This window comes from Coturnix japonica, chromosome 3 (genome assembly GCF_001577835.2).
Source record: "Coturnix japonica isolate 7356 chromosome 3, Coturnix japonica 2.1, whole genome shotgun sequence".
NCBI lineage: Eukaryota > Metazoa > Chordata > Aves > Galliformes > Phasianidae > Coturnix > Coturnix japonica.
This window is the reverse complement of record NC_029518.1, coordinates 96,535,855-96,555,724: the sequence shown is the minus strand read 5'-3', so window position 1 is coordinate 96,555,724 and position 19,870 is coordinate 96,535,855. Positions and strand designations below refer to the sequence as shown.

General features: G+C 44.1%; 1 protein-coding gene across 1 annotated transcript in view; it reads left to right on the top strand.

Annotated features, from left to right (window-relative positions):
- ELP3 (elongator acetyltransferase complex subunit 3) overlaps positions 1-19,870 on the top strand; it is a 78,888-nt gene that overhangs the window by 10,767 nt on the left and 48,251 nt on the right. The window contains exons 8-9 of the mRNA XM_015859793.2: positions 13,685-13,846; positions 16,991-17,117. Of these exons, the coding sequence (XP_015715279.1) occupies positions 13,685-13,846; positions 16,991-17,117 (289 nt within the window). The remainder of the gene's footprint in view (positions 1-13,684; positions 13,847-16,990; positions 17,118-19,870) is intronic.

Here is a 19,870-nt window from a genome sequence, read left to right as displayed (position 1 = left end):
GCTGTGGTTTACTTCAGGCCATGGGATGAGGAGAGACTATATCTGCCCTTGCTCTTTGGTGAGGACAATGAAAACATGAACCATGAAGGTGTAAAATCCACATGTAAATGAAAATAACTTCTCTCCAGCATTTTGCTCCTCTCACCTGACCCGTGAGTCATTAGAGGTGCTGGGCATATTTAACTGCAACTGTGACTCACCACTTAACCCTGGGGGCTGAGCACCTCTACTCTGAGCCAGGATCTGACTTTTAATGAGTGACTGGGGCTGCAGGAGGACTCAGAAAGGTCCGTCTGGACTGCGCTCCCATGCAGCTCCTTGCACTGCAGCTTAAAGTCTGGCTTCTCCCAGTGTATTTAAAATGCTCAGGAGGTATTTGTCAAATGCTGGTTTTAACAGTGTCCTGTTATTTACTGGTGTTCCATCTCCTTGTAAGTCATACCTAGAAGCAAGGTAAGAAAGGAATAAATCAGCTGGAGCCTCTCTGCGACGCAAGCATCTTGTATACCTGGTAATTTGGGCATACAGCAGGCTTAAGAACTATTTCCACAACAGGTTCATTAACCAAGGCTCATTTTCCATGTGCATCAGCCACTGACACCCAGAACAGAGCACAGCTGCCTGTGTTGGGTTCTTTGTGGAGCAGCTGCAGCTCCTGGTGTTGGCCAACACTGTAAGTGCCTCTGCTCAGGCTCGTCATGTGTTGCTTTTGTCTCTTGGAAAAGACCCAATGGATCTTACTGGTTCCATGATTTGTGTTTGCACCCCCAGCTGGACCGGGGAGCAAGCAGCAGTGCTTCCCTCTGTCACAAATGCTTTCATTGTGTCCCTGGGGATGTCCTGTAGGCATTCCAACAGCCACACAAACAGATGGATTGAGGGCCTTCTCTGAAAGCAAGGATGCATGTTTTAAGTAACTGCTCTGTGGGGCTGGGTTGCATCTCCAGTTTTAAGACCTTTTAGCCTATCTGAGGGGGAAAAAACACCCTCAAACATTGGTGGTTGCAACAGCACTTGGTTGCTCAGGGTTGTGTTGGAGTCACCATCCCTAGAGGTGTTCAGATACCATGGAGATGTGGCACTGAAGGATGTGGGCTTGATGGAGGGTGGGCTGGGTCATCTTAGAGGTGTTTTCCAGCTTCAGTGATTCTATGGTTCTGTGGTTGGTTGGGTATGTGGTGCTCATGGTGCATCCTAAAAGCCATCCGGAAGCTTAAGCAGGTCAGGAGAATCTGTGGGAAAAATGGGTTTGGTCAGGTGATTAGATGATGTACTTTCTTATAAGAAACATATGTTAGAATTGTAGAATGGTTTGGGTTGGGAAGGACCTTAAAGATCACCCAGTTCATGTATCAGTAATCATAATAGAAGCTGCAATTTCTCTGCAAGAAGTGGTGACCACGCAGGCTGACTGCCTCTGAGCAATTCCTAATCTTGCTTTCCAGTAGTAAAGAGTAAACCCGTCTTTAAAAGGTCACTGTTGTCAAAGTTGAGGTCTGCTTTAAATTTCCCATTCTTAGGACTTGAGGGGTTCTGTAAGATTCAGGATTGCGCAGAGTGTTGCTGTAGTTTTAGCAAGGTTTATCTCCTCTTGGTTGCCTCTTAGGGCACAGCTGTGCAGTAGGGCTGTGTAGGGTAACAGGTGAGTGTGTTGTGCCTACGCTGCTCACCTTGTGTGTGTATTTCTCTCTTCCCTCTGTAAGAAACTCTAGTTCCCCATGAATCTGAAGGAAAGAGGTTTAAGCACTCATTCCTTCTCTTGGGGTTAGCAGAGGCTGAGGAGTACCTACAGCCTGGGTGGCTCAACAGGCACTTATGCATCAGCATAACAAGCTGATGTATCTAAATTGTGCTTTCTGAGTATTAACTGGGACTCCAGCAACGATGACTGAGGGCTTTGACTCATGAGCCCCAGCGACTGATGCTGGAGTGATTCTGGAGGTCACTGTTCTCCTTTATCTACCTTGACCCTCTGCTTGAGGTGACTGCTTCCAAAGCAGTTGTCCACCCGTCAGCTGGCAGAGCTCACCCTGTGCCAGATGAACGGAGCTGCAAATTGTCCTGCTGCAAATTGCCCAAATTGGATAGTCAGCTCTCACCTTTTCACTCACCATAATGAGTAGGTCCTGTGACAGGTAAGCTCTTGCAGCTCCGGCGCAGGCTGCTGTGACTGCTAGTTTAAGCCCTATTGTAACTGGAATTTGGGCAATTGGGCTGTGGGGGTTACTTTGCCCACTCTGCAGTTCCCCTTGTGCAGGCAGCAGCTCCTGGCAGAGCAGGGAGCAGATAGCAGGAGGCAGCAACAAATAGCTGTGACTGTGTCCATCAGGGCTCGTCTGTCACATCCCTCCCTTTGCCGTGCCAGGCAGGAGATAACTGGCTGCTGGTTTGGTGCCAGATCATTTACAACAGAGATTCTGCCCAAATTTCCTTTTATTCCCAGAGATTGGGAGGCTGGTTCCTCATGTTGTAGAGAGGTGGGAAGATTTTCTTTGTTTCCATCTTTTGAAGCAACCCTCCCGTGGTGCGGGAGTAGCATTTGCTGTTAAAACCTGCCTTTCTTTTTTGGATAGCATCTACCCCTAAATGCCTTCAGTATGGCTTATGTCCTACTGGCAGAGTTCGAGGTGCACCCCAAAGCTGATTGGCATTAATAGGCTCCCTCTTACTTCGGTGTTGCTTATTTCCTACTGCAAGACCCCACTTGTAGCTGCAGAGGTGTGATTTGGAAGATGCAGGAGTGAAAGTCCTTCCATCAGATTGCATCCTAATCTTGCTACGAGGAGCTGTTTATCTTTCTCCTCCCGTCGCTATGGAAAGTGATTGCCTCTCCTGTTATCTGTCCTGTTCAGTATTTCCACAGCATTTTTTTTTTTATCTAGTGTTAAATACTCAGGTTTGTGCTGGAACATTGACTGGGGACTGCAGGTGGATGGATCCATACCCACATGTTTATTGGGAACAGACGTCGGAGCTACACCAAATTCAGCCCTATCTGTAAACCTGTATTCCTTCTACGTCGCTGGAAAGGACAGTGGCCACAGCGGTCATGACATTGTCAAGGCTAAATAATGAATTTCAGTATGCTTTTTTTTTGTCCATTTTCAGCAAATTACTGCTGAACACCTGCCAAAGGGAATACTTCTCTCCTTTTTGCTGCCTTGCTGCTGTGCGTGTGTAATTTGGCAAGCAGAACAAGTTCTCCGTCGACCCACACTAAAATGTTAATGGTGGGATGGGATCCGAGCTGTCAGGTGGGATTGGGAACTGGGGATGGAGTCGATTCAGGGCATGATCACCCGTATGAATGTAATTTGGACTGTTTATGATGTGGTTCTGCTTTAAATCCTGCTGCTGGTCTAGAGGTGATGGCACAAAGAGGAGATGCATCGTGTGCTCAATCAGCTTTCTGTCTTAATCTCCTCGTGCATCTCTGACACAGAAAGCATCGCACCTTCCTGGGCATCACAGAAGGAGCCACCCCCCTGCAGGAGGTTGTGCTGCCTGGATGTGGGTTGGAAACATTCCCTGATGGGTGTCCCATGCCCTGGGGACCTCTTAGAATCATAGAATCACAAGGTTGGAAAGGACCTATAAGATCATCTAGTCCAACCATCCTCCCTTCACCATACCTACAGGAAACCCCTAAACCATATCTCCTAGCTCCCTATCCAGGCGCTTCTTGTGTGACCCGTGCTGCCTTTTCTCCTTCTTCTAGCAGAGATTGCTTTCCAATCCAAATGAAAATGTGCTGGTAAAACTGAGCTGCCGTTTTGTTGTTCCCTCTGCAGTGCTGTGCTTGCCTCATCGGTGTTGTAAGCTGAGATCCAACTGCCTTTCAACAGCACAAACAGCACAGTTTCAAAGAAAAGTCATTTTCTAGTAATGTGGTGATGCAGTATTGCATGCAAAAAAATGGCAGGTTTAATCTTCAGTTCCATAGAAAGATGTCATGAAGTGGTTTTCCTATGACTATTTAGCAACACAGTGCTGTGCAGAACATAGCCTGTTTGCTTTTGAAAACCTCCTGGAATGTGATGCAGGTAATCACAGAATCATTCAGGTTGGAAAAGACAACTGAGATCAAGTCCAACCCCAGCCCACCCCCCCATGCCCACAGCCCACGTCCCTCAGTGCCACATCCCCACGTTCCTTGAACACCTCCATGGACAGTGACCCCACCACCTGCATGGACAGCTGTGCCACTGCATCGCCACTCTATGAGAAGAAATTGCTCCTCATATTCCACCTTATCTTCACCTCCTCCTATCCCAAACCACTTGTCTAACACAAGTGCCCATTTGCTGCTTTCACTTTGCTTGTAGTCCCTTCTTCCTTATTCTATGTGCTCTCTGCGCTGTATTTATCTCGGTGTGATCCAGATGTGCCCTTTGCAGGGAGGAGGAAGCTGGAAGCTGAGTTATTTTCCAAAGCAGGGTGGAAAATTACTCATTAAAGACCTGTAGCTGTTGGTTGGAGCTGTGACAGGTGACAAATGGAGCCCGGGAAATAACTCTTGGAGTCTGCTGCAACAAGTGTCTTCTTGAACACGCTGTTGAGCAAAGTAGGTTCATTTTTTGCAGCACCTTTTGGAGAGCGACCCTTTTGCTGCTTTATAGGTGGCGGGGGTTAGTTTGCTAAGAGAAGATTAGCTAAACCACAGCTTCTTGCTGGCAGCTTTGACTGATGATTGCTTCTATTAGCTCTGTTTATAATTTTATTGCTACGATCCCTTTGTTTCCTCAAAGCAGCAATCAAGCTGTTTTCCTTCCTCAAGCTCAGTTTTATGTCGGAATGTCAGGCGGGGGCGAGATGACTCGTGTGTGATGGGTTGGGTGCAGGAGCTACAAAGGGAGGCCTTCGCTGGACGCCGTCTTTACGCAGCAGTAGCTCTTAGGGCATTTAGTTGTCAGAACTGTATGCAGCACAGCGGCAGAAGTGCTGATGTTCCTCAATAACAGCGAGGAAGTGGTGGTTACTAAGAATATGCAGCTTTCCTTAGGCCACGGTGAGTCAATATCAGGGCTGAAATTGGAACGGGATTTTTTGTAATACGCATAAGTCTCACCCGGTGCAATCTTTCTCATCAACTGTAGCAAGAAAAGCTTCGACTTCAGTTTAGATTTAATAAAAGAGAATGTCACATCTCTCCTTTCATAATTTTAGATCTAAGCGTTTTTCTCCCCAGCCCCTTTTTAGCCCGTGTCTATAACTGCATATTGACTATTCTGCGGTAAACTGTCTATATAATTATGACTTGATCGTTCTTCATATTGATTTGGTAACAGGCATTTAAATTGTTGTTCTTTCAAGTTTCCCTGAACTAAATTGCACAGCAAAGATGGGAGAAATCAAGAGCCAATCGTGGGCATCTCCCGATGCAGGTTTTCTAACAGTCTTTGGCTGCATGGAGGAGGCTGATGAGCTGCCTGCATCTCGGTGTCACTGCAGTGACATCGTTTGTTGCTCATGGGATGCAATGTCTGCTTCTGTGTGCTTGGATGAGAAGAGAAAGGGACCCAGAGTAAAACACGTCCTGTGGGAACAGCAGGTATCGATTGGCTGGTAGAGGTGGAATTTAACTAAAGGTCAAAGAAAATTGTATTGGAATTCACATAAGGGACGGTTAAAATGGGGCTAAAAAGACAGTTCTTTTTGGATAACACGCTACCTAGTGGAAAGATACCAGAAAGATAAGAAAATGACCAAGATCACCACTCTCTGAGAAGAAATGTTTCCTAATATCCAACCTGAACCTGCCCTGGTGCAACTTGAAGCCATCACCTCTTGTCCTATTACTGTTACCTGCAAGAAGAGGCTGATTCCCACCTCGCCGCAGCCTCTTTTCAGGGTGTTATAGGGAGTGATGAGATCTCTCATAAGCCTCATCTTTTCCAAAGCTCTTCCCCAAACTTCTTCCATAGCTCCTATTCACAATTCTTTATGGATTTCATTCACGACGTCCTTTCTTTAATTGTCATTTTCAGATGCTATTAGTGGTAATCAAAGGAGGTGAAAAGTTTGTAGAAGCATCCTAGGAGAAAGGGTAGCAATTTTACAATAGCTGGTTGAGTGCATGAGTAGCTCACCTGTATTGTGATCCACATATGGTTTTTATTTAAGACAGGCTTAAATAATCTAAAGAAGGTTGATGCCAGAAATCACTGTGGTGCTGGACTCTTTGTAGCAGTAACAGTGAGTTGCATGCGGGCAGTTGCAGAAGGACTTCTCCATGCTGATGGGGTGCGTGGTGAGGGAACAGGTGAGAATCGGTGCAGATGAAGAACAGTGTGTGTGTAAGGGCTCTTGTTTTGCTGCGGGACAACGAGCTCCAAGTTGGCTCACGCTACCCAGGAACCCAAGTAAACTGTGAGAAGCACAGGCGTGTGTTTCAGTATTACTTTAAAAGACCAGCTCAGCGTGAGGAATTATAATGAAGAGAATTGGGAGAGTTGAATGGGAAATATTGTTATGCTTCTGTGTCTTCTTGAACTTCAGCAGGTGTCAGCTTGAACTGTGCTTGGTTCTTTATAATATTTAGGCAAGGGGAAGGAAAATGATACTGTACAAGTTGGGAGAAATATCAGAGAGTGATATAAGAGAGGGTCTGTAAAGTCTGGCCTATCATGGATGACAGATGATTATTGATCATCTCCTACAGCTCAAGGACTGGGACCCTCAGATGAAAGGGGAATTCAGGGTGAATGCAGTGGAACGCACAGGTGGGCTGTGAGGAGTGACTGAACACGTCTGTGCTGCCAAGTGCCAATGATACCTACTGCTACAGGCATCCCTGGAGAGAAAATCAGAGCTATTGTAAGGGAGCATCGCCAGCTTTCCCTGCTTGTTTTGCAACCAGGCATCATTGAGTGGAGAGCTGGGCACAGCCGAGCTCTGGGTTTGCCCAAGGGACTGTTGGTGTTACTGGCACTCATTGCTCCCCCTCTAGAGCAGGTCAGTGTGTTAGTGGCATTTCAGCTGCTGTCTGAAGGCGGCTTTATGGTTTGTGTCTCTCTTGGCTGCAGTGCCAGGAAGCTGGCACTCATCCTGCAGCCCGTGTTCTGCGAGGAGCATGAAGAGTTCAGCCTCCAGTGCTGCCACTTGGCTCTGCTCACTGAGACAGGTTTGAGAAGGGCAGAGAGCTAGCAGAAGGGAGGAGGAGATAAGCACTCTCCTTCCCATTTAAGGCTTATTTCGAGGGTGTTTTTTTTTCCCCTCAAACCTTTAGCTTTGACAGAGAGGGAAAACAGAGGTTGTAACTTGGCTCTGGGTAGAACCATGCATATGCAATTTTTCTTGTTTGAAATATTTCATTCTAACGTATCCTTATTCATCCTGGTGTTTTCAGTTACAGCTTGCTAGTAATTTGTAGCTGGCAAAAACATTATCTGTGTTGCTGTCACCCTGAACTTGATGGATGGGAGCTCACAACATCAGGCACCGATGTCAGAGGTCCTGTCAGGGTTCCTGCTCACAGCCTGCTTTATTTTTACCTCCTGAGCTAATAAAGCCTTTCAGGCCCTGCTCACGTGCCCTTTGGGAACAGGCAGTGATTATGGTGTTGGAAATAATCATGCACGAGCTCCTTCACTCTGGGTGAAGGAGAAGTGAGTGAAGGCTCTGTGACAGCTCTGAGTGATGCAGAAATAAAGCCAGTAATGACCACCATCTCCTCCATACCAGCGTTGGTATCTCTTTGTTACAGATAGGTGTTGAAGCAGGAGGGAGCAAAATTGCCTATGAGTTCTGCATTAGTGGCATTTAGGGGAGAAAAAAGAGACAGATATTAATCTAGATATAAATACTGTTACTTTATCAAAACTGGGAAGTTATATTTTAGTCAGTAAATAATTTTAGGTAACTAAGCTTTTCAGCATGTGAGAACTGAACCTTGTGGAACTGATGCTGTTAAGAAACCACAGCGGCATCTCATACTCCTGGTAGTGGTGATAAAGGGAACTCTGAAATGCTGTAATGAAAAGAGAGCTGTATGAAGCCAAATAACTGGAATTTGAACGCTCTGAAATGTCTGCTCTGGGCAGTCATCAAAAATGCAACTTCTGAAAGATGTCTGGTGAGTAAGCTGCCACCTCTTGTTTACTAGCAGGAAATTGTAGACTCTGAATTAATTACTCGCACTGTGTTTCAGAGATTGCCATAGTAATGGAATCACAGAGTCATAGAATGGCCTGGGTTGAAAAGGACCACAATGACCATCTGGTTCCAACCCCCTGCTGTGTGCAGGGTCACCAACCAGCAGCCCAGGCTGCCCAGAGCCACATCCAGCCTGGCCTTGAATGCCTGCAGGGATGGGGCATCCACAGCCTCCTTGGGCAACCTGTTCCAGTGCATCAGCATTCTCTGAGTGAAAAACTTCCTCCTAAGATCCAACCTAAACCTCCCCTGTCTCAGTTTAACACCATTCCCCCTTGTCCTATCACTCATAAATAAAGCAGAGCTATTACAGATCAAGAAAAAGAAGGTCGTTTGAGAGCAGGTGAGCACGTGGTGTATTGGGCACTTGTGTGTTTTACCAGCAGTTTACTCTTCAGAAGCCAAGACTTCTTTTGTCTTAATTCCATCTATATAAATTCTACTGTCTGTCTGGACCACCTGCAGTTCAGGGTTCCTCTGGGCAGTGATTCTTACAGTCAAAGGCACAGTTGGGACTGGGATGTAGAGTACAGAGCACCATCTTTTGTGGAGACTGCTGCTGCTGAGTGATTTGCTAGCAGTGATGCTGTTGGAGCAGTATAAGCAGCGTCATTATTCACTCCATCTTCACCTTTGGCATGGTTTCCTTTGACTTCTGAAGTCACATTGGAGTATCTGGCAGGGGATTGTTGGGCTGGATGGCTTTTCCTAGATCCTTCCCTTCCTTCCATGCAGACAAGTACACCTAAAAACTCCTTTCTCTTGGTGACTGGTTTGCTTTGATGCTGTCCTTTAACTGTTTATGCAGTTTCTTGCGCTTCTTTCTGCTTTTGCCTCTCTGTGTGCCTCCTTTTATGTATTTGCCTACTTTGAAACTTGTAAAGCAAAGAAGTGGCTTAAAGGTGTGTAATTACCACACTGTGCACGCAGCATGTTGACCTGCTTGCTTGATTCTTACAGTTTTTCCTTTCCTGGGCTCACTGGGACAAGGCAAATCTTTCTGTACTGTATGGCATCCTGCCACTGGTGCCAGCCAGGGAGATGGGATTCTGCTGTAATGTGGATTGTAAGTAATTGATTCTTTGATGTTCGGGTCTCATAGCTGATGAGGCTTTTGTCTCCAGACCAAAGTTGAATTGAGGGAGAGCAGAGGCTTTGTTAAATGAGTTGTTTTATGCCAGGGCTGTGCCATCTGTTTTTCCTCTAAACAAGAAAGTACCTGCAACCCTGTGTCAGACTGCTACGTCTGGTGGAGAGGTGGGTACTTTTTGATCTAAAATCCCTGCTTATTTCAGAGGCAGATTCTGATTTGAAGCTCTATTTTATGTGCCAGCTTTGTCTGAATATACACTCAATTATTCTCTAATGATTAAAATGAATAATCTCTCCTGCACTTCATCTTGATTCAGACAGTTCTCTAATCACACTGAAAACTCACTTAACTAGCTACGTCTGTGCTAATCTGAAGGTTTCTCTGGATCTCATTTCCTTCATTTCTATGGCATCTATTTGATTTGCACAATTCAGCACTATCGTTGGTCTGTTATTAAAATTGCCCCCCTGTCATCTTGTGCTGCACACTTATCCTGGTTTCTGATTGTTCTTGCAGCGTGACAGACTTTCAGTTCTTATTTGGGACTCTACAGCATTGCACGGGTAGCAGATAAGTCTGTTCCATGGGAGGAGAAGTACTGCAAGGTGTTTGCTGGTTGCGAAGACAACATTCCTTTGCACTCTTAGATTCTGGAAGGCATCCACATCACAAATCCTACCACCAGAACGAACCTGCAAACCTTGTGGACTTGAGTATGTGAGACCATCCTGAGGGGGTGGAGTTCTCAACTTGTTGAGTTCATCTACATTTTTAGGCCTTTCTTTGTATCTCTTCTTTTGGTCTTTGGTTAATGCTGGCTTTGTTCACCTTGGCCATCATCAAGGTCATCTTATCCTCTCGTGACTGAGTATCCTGAAGTCACACTTTGTGGAGCTGTAGATGTCTGCTTTTCAGCCTCTCTGCCTAGTTGGATAGCATCTGTTCCCTATTAATATGCTCTTTGGCTAGCATGCCATTCCTGCAGGATATGTGGCTAGATGTCTGTTGTTTTTAAAGATTAAGTAAAAGCAAATCCATCATCTCTATTATCATGATAAGTTACTGTATGCTGTTAGCTTACAGGGCTTTTTGGAATGTTTAAGTTTAACATGCCTAAACTTCTCCAAGAGATTTGTTTCGCTGCGGTGAGATATCTTTGCATTAAGAAAGAGAAGACAACAACATGGCACTGATTGCATTGGTTTTCAAAACAGGCATAGCAGAAAATTATTCTCATTGACCTGAGTGATTTCTAATAGGATTCTGTTGTTTTTGCCTCTGGGCCTCGTGTTTAATACTTGTGTTAAAATAGTAATTTCTGAGGGTTGGCAGATGCTATCAATACTGGAGATGGGCAAATAAGGGATAAATCTGCATCCTATAGTAAGTTGAATATGAGCAAGCCGGGTACTTTGTTATGGGAAAATGTAAAGCTGTTTTTCTAGGAATGGAGCAGGATTCTATTCTGAGAAGCAGCGAAATATCTAGAAAAGACTTAGGAGTTAAGTCACATTATCATGAGCTTTCTGTATGATTCAGCAGCCAAATTACCCTTGACTGTATAAATAGTGGAAAATTGGATAGGAATAGGCAAATTATATTCCATCTGGATTTAGTACTGGTGTGTCTGCAAAGTTCTCCGGCTGTTTTTGATATCAGAGGCAAGAAAAATGCTTAAAAACTGGAGACAGTGCTGAGAAAAGGCATGAAAATGATACAGAGATTATAATAGGTGCACTTAATGGTACGCAGAACTTGTTGAATCTAAGCTGACACCCTGATACCTGCTACAAGGGCAGTATAGTTGAGCACGATTAATTCAGTAGATTTCTGGAATGCATTATGGTGATATGTTGAAATAGACCTTGCATGAGCCAACTGGGAGAGCTGCTCTCCTGGATCTGCTGCTCCCAGAGAGCTGAGGGACAACTGGGAAACATTTATTCTCTGAAAGAATGGTGTTACACTGGCACAATCTGGTTTTAAATAGTATTTCCTGCCCCTCTCAGGTCTCTGAGCTCCCTTTTGTAGCTCACCGTTGGCCCTTTCCATAAGAGCCTGGCATTCAGTATATTTAGTACTAAATTTCAAACAGAAATGGTTGCTCGTTTTGCAAAGGGAAAACATGCTGAATATCCAAATGAGTGTTTAAAGTTCAAAAGTCAGGAAGAGGGAGAACAAAAGTCAAATTTATTTTTCTCTGTTCGGGAAATGATAAAAATGTGTTGCCAGAACTGCCCTCGGGTGGTTGACTGTCACATGTTTTCCTGTCTTTTCTAGTTAGTTGAAGGGAATCTGTAGCCTTCATTACATATGGATCACTGGATTCAGGCCTTTATGCTAGTAAAATATTAGACTGCACTCTTCCTGCTTACCAATATCGTTCTGTAAAGCCTTAGAGGTATTAAACCTAAAGCCAATGCTTGGCCGGGATCAACTCTGTCTTTGCAGGCGTCTCCTGGTTGATGTCTTGTTCCCATGCAAGGAAGCTGCTGGGTCCCCACGAGGTGCAGGGAGACCTGGAGCACACGTGGCTCAGGCTGAGAATGTTTGCTACCAAGAGAGGATACTGATATGAAGATGTTCATTACTTTCCTTGTTAATGGCAGAATTATTCAGGTTGGGCATGACCTCTAACATCACCAGGTCCAACCCCAACCCACCCCTCTGTGCCCACTGACCACATCCATCAGTGCCACGTCCCCCACCTCGTGTTGCTTTTCTAGACCCAGTGAAGACCCACTTCTTGAAGCCATGGCACCAATTGTCCTATTGTTGCTCTTAGTAGATTGTATAGTTTGGGGTCTGTTGGTGTTTGTTGGATTCAGCATTTTATAACTGTCATAAATTTGCTCCTGGGGGAAAATATAACGACTTTCGCCTCCCCTCTGTATTTGTAGCCATGATTGCAGGTGCTTAATACAAGCACATTTCATCTGGCGCCATGGGTGAGTTATCTGGCGACCTTTTTTTTCCCCTTCTCTAAAACTTTTTTTTTTTTTCAATTATTTGGAAACAAAATGTCTTTAAAAGCAAGCATTTTTTTTTTATCTGCTCTTAATGAATCACACATTAGCAGTGTTCTCCCTGACATGATAAACAATGTTCTGGTAGTGTGTCAGATTAGTGAGCCACAAACTCTGAAATGTTTTATGCCTTTTTTGAGATGCCAGTTCTGACAGCCATTGTAGTCCACCCCCCAATGTCTTAGGCTTTATCAGTCTGAATGGAGTTAATTTTTGCCCTGGGATCTGAATCTACGTGGTTTTTGTTGTTTTCTTTTTCTTTTTGTGATATTTTTCTGTTATCAAACTGGACCTCCGTCATGCTGAAAACTAAACTCCGGAGCTTTCTAGCCATCCAGAGCCAGCAATGAGTTGGTGAATCCTTACAAAATACCTAATTACGATCTGAAGTTAGTCATCCTTGTGAGTTTGGTGTGCAGCATTCCTTCAGGTATCAGCATAACATCTCTCTTAATCAAGGTGTCCTCAGTGATGTTTAATGTGGATACTGAGATCTTCATCATTTGGGACCATTACAGACCTCCCTATTTAATAGCAAACCATCCAACCTGGCCGTGAACACCTCCAGGGATGGACGGGGCATCCACAGCCTCTCTGTGCAGCTGTTCCAGCACCTCACCACTCTCATAGTAAAGAACTTCCCCCTGACATACAACCTAAATCTTCCCTCCCTCAACTTAAAACTACTTCCCCTTGTCCTGCTGTTATCTACCCTTGTAAAGAGTTGACTCCCCTCCTGCTTATAGGCTCCCTTTAGGTACTTTAGGCTGCAATGAGGTCACCCTGCAGCCTTCTCCAGGCAGAACAAGCCCAGTTCCCTCATCCTGTCTTCATAGTGGAGGTGCTCCAGCCCTCTGATCATCTTCATGGCTCTCCAAACGAGGAAGTTTTCATCTTGCTGTATATCTTCCTTATGCTGCAGTCCTCTGTTATACAATTACTATATTCTGCTGGAAAGGCGACTACTATGTTGGGGACAAGTGCAATGATTCTTATATTGAAATGAATATGACCCCTGCTGATGATGTTGGAGATTGTGTTGATTTATGGTTTCCCGTTGCGAACTTTGTTTCAGGTCTGCTTTGGATTCCTATTTTCTTTTGTTTTATTCTCTCATAGGTCAGTAACTTACCATTTGTCATCGGCAGAGGATTGTTACAGTAGCTGGAACAATTAGTCTCAGTTAGACACCCAGTGATAAATGGGGTGGATGGGGGAAAAGGCTACCAATGAGTTTTGTTCCACCGTTAGGCTTCAGTGAAGCTGGGAGCGTGCACCTCACTCAGAAGTAGGGATGGTGTGTATAGTTTTCATGGACCATCTGGTATGTTTTCAGAACACGGCTCCCCAGTTTTAACAGAGGATGGCTTTGTTGACCTTCCACTTTTAACAGAGGATGGTTTTGTTGCAGGTATTCTGAACGAAGCTTGACAAAATGCGTTGGGATAACCATAGAGACCAGACCAGATTACTGCCTGAAACGCCATTTGAGCGACATGCTGTCCTATGGCTGCACAAGGCTGGAGATTGGAGTGCAGAGTGTGTATGAGGACGTGGCCAGGGACACCAACAGGTGGGAAGGAGCTTTTTGCGTTCATTTCATGCTTTCTGGAAGCAAACCTTAACCCGTTTATTTGCATGCCTGTTTAAGATTGATATCGAAACACTCGTTTCCATGTGTCTGTAAAGAAACAAATAATGAACTGCAGTGGACTCATGGAATTCGTTGTGCTGTTGTGTAGACCATGGCTTGAGGAAAAAATAGATGTTTGTGATATTTTATTTTAAACTTATGATCTCCTCCTGTAGTGTATATTTCTCTCATTTTTTGTGGTTTTTTTTTCTTTTTTTCTTTTTTTTTTTTTTTCCTTTTTTATTGCTTTATAAATAAATGCAGTATTGTGAAGTAGAAAATATGCCCGGAGAGAGCTTGTAGTTCTTGTCCTACATAATTCACAACTTTTAGTCTTGAGTAGATACGATGTGGTATAATCTACTGTAGGTCCTTCACTAGCCAGCAGCCTCTTCTCTGTACCAGATACGTTATTGGAGAGGTGACACTGGCAAGTATAGAGGAATGAGACACAGTCAGAACCAGCACCTAACCACAGTCGTTCTAGGTATACAGGATTTTTAGGAATGGCAAAATATGTTCACAGGAAACTTGTGATTTATTCCTCGTCATCTTCGACCTGTAGCCAAAAGCACAGTTGTCCTACGTAGGAGTCTGCACAACACATTCTTCATCCCATCCCTTACAGGCAAGAAAGCTCATCTTTTTGTTCCCCACTGCAAGTCTGATAATTCAGTAGATATTTTGAAAGAAGTAATTCTTCTCTTGATTGTTCCTTCACTTCTGACACTTGTACAACTCGCCTTCCTCCTTATTGTATATTCCGGTCACCTAGCAAAGACCTTTAATAACCGTAATCATGCATAATAACATGTGGAGTGTGGTTCAATAAGCAGAACACATTTTTGTTAATACTCGCCTTAAAGGCAGTAGTGCAAAACTGTAAATGCTGGACATTTTCTTTTAGAGCCTTAAAAAAAGAGTCTGAAGTGAGTTTCTTCCTGTGGGTTTAGTTGTAGTTTTGCTTATTCGTGGAGGTGCAAGAAATCACTGCTATGAAATAGTCAGACTATAGGACCCAGTAGAGAGGAATGTCCATTTATTGGGCAGCCCAAGAGTTAGCAATTAACTATAGGTGGTGCTTTTCTCCTGTAGATATCTGAGCTTTCTAAAGGAAAAGATCCATGCTAGGGAATTTGGCTAGATCTCTCTCTTAGGCTGGATGTATCCGCTAATGGTTACTACTGACACATCATAAATTTAACAAATCATTTCTCTTAAGCTTCTTTTTTTCATGAGCTTCTTTTAAAGATGTCCTGTCCTGAAGCAGAACTGTGAAGCTCCACTTAGTTCTCACTGCAGTCATCTTCAGCTTTCCTACAGCGTGCTAGATCAGAGCTGATGCCATAAATCATTCAAAGCTTTATGTCACTTCTGGCTTGTGAATTGCCTAATGAACCCTTGCTTTCCTGCTGATGAACCAGAGGAACAATGAAGTTGTATATTACTATTTCACTCAGAAATAATCTTGTATAGAATTACATTTCTAAAGATTTTTGGTGTTTTTCAATCCTGCTTGCAGATTTTCTCAAAGACTTTGCAGGCTCTCCCAGGGCAGACAAAATACAGGCTGTCATTCATGCATCTTGCTCCAATGTTTTTGAACAATGTATTGGAGTACACTTCTGGAGGAGGGTGATGCAAGTTTCTCTTTCTTTTGAAATGACCTCATTTTGCTTCTCTTCTTCTACTTTGTGGGGGTTGTGTTTTGCTTTAAACTTGTAATATTTTGCTCGTAGCAAAATGTCAGATTACAACCAATTAGGCTAACTGTTTGGAAATTACTTTCTATTATGTTCCATAAGTCATTAGTGAGGTTTTTGAGTGCCTTGGGTGGCTGTGAGGCAGAAAAAATATTCAAGAACAGATCTAGGCATCAAATAATCAAGTTATTGATGCAGCTCAGATTCCACTTCTAATAAGAAAATAATTTTTATTTATGAAGCAAGTCTCCCATTTACCCCCCTCAGGCTACTCAAGGTCTTGAGTAATTCTGTCCTTGAACAGTCTCAGAAAAATACTGTAATATTTCTGAAAAAATATCATTAATAAAAGTACAGTCATCGAACTACAGGTAGAGATTTAACAGAGGCCGAATATATGGTTAGAGAGAAAGAGGGAAAGATACTTAAAACCAGGGAAGTAGCTGTTCATGGAATCATTAAGGCTGGAAAAAAACACTAAGTTCATCATGTCCAAATGTCAGCCCAGCTCCACTGCACCCACTGACCATGTCCCTAATGACTGGTTAACATTAGGTCTCAGCAGAAGGTGTTTTTTGTAGAGATGCCTCACTACATTGATTTTTCACCCAAGAATCTGTTGAGTAGAGGAAGAGCCACCTGCTGAGCTGTCCTATTGACAAGGGGTGAACTGATAGGAAGGCGTGATGTTAGGGAATGGCGACTGGAGGAGAAAGGAAGTGTCAGATTCTGGCAGATAGAAATCTGCAGAGATGTCAACCAGTGCTGGAAGAGCCTGGGGAAGACTGGAAACAAGGGCTTGTTTCCATCATAGGAAGGCTGGTCACCTGAGGTGGGAACCTCCATGGGGCAGTTCAGTGATTCTCACTGCTCCATGGAGGCTTTCAAGAAAGAGGTTGATGTGGCACTTAGGGCCATGGTTAGTGGGCACGGTGGGGATGAGTAAGTGCTTGGACTTCATGATCTTAGTACTCTTTTCCAACCTTAATGATTCTGTGACTCTGTGACAGAAGAAGTCTCCTGAACTGTGGAAGACGGAAGGAAAAGAGTTTGCTTGAGGCTGATGAGCTAGGTGTGATTCAGCCTTTCTTCCTGCAGCCATTCCCACTCTTGCTGAGCTCCTGCAGAGCAAATCTGAGCTTCTGTGATGTAATGTCAGCGACAGGGAACTCAAAACTATTTGCCTTTACTTTAGTTTATTGTAATAGAAGCTGTATTCCAAGACTTGAATGGTGGTAGATTGATAATAAAACTCATCCATGCTCACTTCCTAGAGAATAATCTGAATTAAACATGTCAAAATAGGTCTTCCTTTCTGTGGTTTTGTGCTGCCTGTCGTGGCTGCTTGGGGCTCTGAATCTCTCTTTTTCTCTCTTTCCAGAGGTCACACCGTGAAGGCTGTGTGCGAGTCGTTCCACTTAGCCAAGGATGCTGGCTTCAAAGTGGTGGCACACATGATGCCTGATTTACCCAACATGGGGCTTGAAAGGGACACCGACCAATTTGTTGTGAGTATGGCTCAGGATAACCCAGAGTTTCTGGTTTGTTCCATCTAATGCTTTCTTTCTTTCTTAGTTCAGCTACTAGTTACAGTCGAGGCCAGAATTGTTTCTTAAGGACAAACAATTTAAAATTCATTTTTGAAGGTGGATGGTAAGAAAGATTTGTTGAACTACTTCATCCAGAAAATTATATCCCTGCCTCATGAAAGACTGAGTCACTCAGGTCTCTGTGGAGCAGAGCTCTCCTGATATTAACTAAGGCTCTTACTTTTCTCCTAGTTGGTTTTCTTGCCTTGGCTTTAGAACAGTACCTCTTTCACAGTTAAAAGCGTATTATCTCCAAGGTAATTAATTGCAAAATAGAGTGTATAGGTGTATTATATAGCAACTCTGTTCCTGGCTCGGCGCTGTTCAATGTCTTTTTCAATGATGTGGAAGAAAATTTAAAATTATCTATAGGGAGATTGAAATGAGAAATGAAAGAGCAAATGATAAACATTGTAGGGAATTAACCACTTTATCTGATAATGCTGATTTTTTGTCATGATCTCATTACTGTAAAGTCCAAATTCATCGTCCTTCTAAAGTAGTGCAGAAATTGCAGTCACAATGCAGGTATATTTCTGTGCAAAGTCAGACTGGGTGCTTTCTGGCACTGCAAAGCTATCAGTGCAATGGAATATATTGTTTAAAAGTGCTGGCAGGAAACATTGGGTTTTCATGGAGTGCTGCAGAGAAGTAGGTTTAGAAAGGAGCAATCCAATGGGCAGCAGTTCAGTGCAGGGAGGACATTCTGGAACCTGCAGTGGGCACTTCTTGTAAGCAGTTTTGTGCAGAATTCCTTGAGTGTGTCAGTGTCACAGTGCCACAGCACTTAGGAAATACTGTGTTCATGTGGCAATGTGAGGGGCTGGGGCAGAGCCATAAAGTGATGCTCTCAAAACTAGGGATGCTGCCAGTGACAGAGCTAAAAGTTGACTCAAAATTCCTGCCCCAGGTTCTCTTGCTTCTGGGTTATTTTCTTACAGTGCAGGAGGAGATGGAATGTAACAGTGGGCATCCAATTAGCCATGTTGTCATGTAATTGTTTGTGCTGAAGGGTATGGCAAAGTCTGACTCAGTATCTTGTGAGGTTGCAACCATAGTTCTGGGTTCTTTAATGGATCTGTCTTTAGTGAGGTTGTGTTAGGCTGGGGAGGATTTATGGTGGAAGAACAGCAGTTCTGACTGAAAGATTTAAAGAGCTAACCTTGGATAAGACTCAGCAAAGAGAACAAACGCAGTAATCCCAAGTATTTGCAAGATGTAAAGCTGGAGAGGGAGGAATTACTTATAGCAGAATTACAAGCTTCTATGGGAAGCGTTATTTTATTTAACGATGATTATTCTTTGCTGCTTATCCGTGATAAGTGGCTGAGGCTTTTTCACTGTAGAATCTGGAGTCACTCCTGCTTTAGTGCAGGAGCTTTGGGGATGTATTTTGCCAGGTGTGTGTTTCAAAGGTATGGCTTCGTGTGATGCTCAGCTGCCCCCAGGCAGCTGAAGGGCTGCCCTTCTTGTCAGGGTGGTGCCATGCTCTGTTTCATCCATTTATTAAGGGCAGTTGTTGCAGATACAGAAGATGCAGAAGGCAAAGTCCTCAGGATGAGAAGATAAGAACATGGTGAAAAGGCAGGAATTTTGTGAGAAGGCATTAAAAGAAAGCTGGGAAGATCTTAGAATCACAGAGTCATTCAAGTTGGAAAAGACCTCAGAGATCACCAACACACCCCATTTTGCCCACTGACCGTGTTGAAACTCATATTGATTGGCCTCAGCACATCAATAAGCCTGTCCGTATCTCCCTGTAGGGCCTTCCTACCCTCAAGCAGATAGAGCTTAGCATAGAAAAAGAAGAGAAGAAAGCAAAGTGAAGAAGGCTCATTTGTAAAAGAGATCACAGTTTTAGGTGCTGGAAACACATCAGTGCTGATGGCGTGCCAGCTCTGGAACATGGAAGGAAGGAATTCACATGTTGTGACCAGAAGGGACAGCAAGGCTGAGCAAGGAATGAGACATGAGGAGAATTAAGAAATCATTGTTCTTAGGAAAGGAAGTATCAGAGAATCATGGAATTCTCCAAGTTGGAAGGGATCTGTAAGGATCATTGAGTCCAACTCCAGGCTCCACACAGGACCACACAAAAATCAGACCACAGGGAAGGGGTAAGATCAGGTCAAAAGTTTGGGTAAGATCAGGTCAGAAGTTTGGGACAAGGGGCTGGAATTGGCTGGAGGACCAGGAAAGAGAAATGTGAAGCAATGGAAAAGGAAGACCTGGTGATAGCTTAGGAGGGGGATTCAGGAATGCAGAGAAGGTGATGGGGTGATCAGCTCAAACGACAGCCACGTTAATGAGTTCAGAAATTTGAAGCGGGACTCGCAGATCAAATTAAGATTGGCTGCCAGTGAGTGTAGAGGTGAGGAGCTGGAGGATGAGTAATCAGTGTGGAGGATAAAGCCCTCAAGTAGCAATGTGAATGCTGCAGTGTGAAGAAATAGGACTCAAAGAGGCAGGCTGCTGGAGGAGGGTTGAGAGATCACAGCAACAGGAAGAATTATAGCTGTGTTGTTTTAAAAGAGGGGAAAATCTGAGGAAGGGAGAAGAGAAACCCACGTGTGGGTGAGGGGAGACCTGCATGAAAGAGGGCAGCTGTGAGGTGGGTGATCAGTGTGTGCTTCACAAAATGAAGCTGCAGAGGACGAGAGGTTGTGGATCAC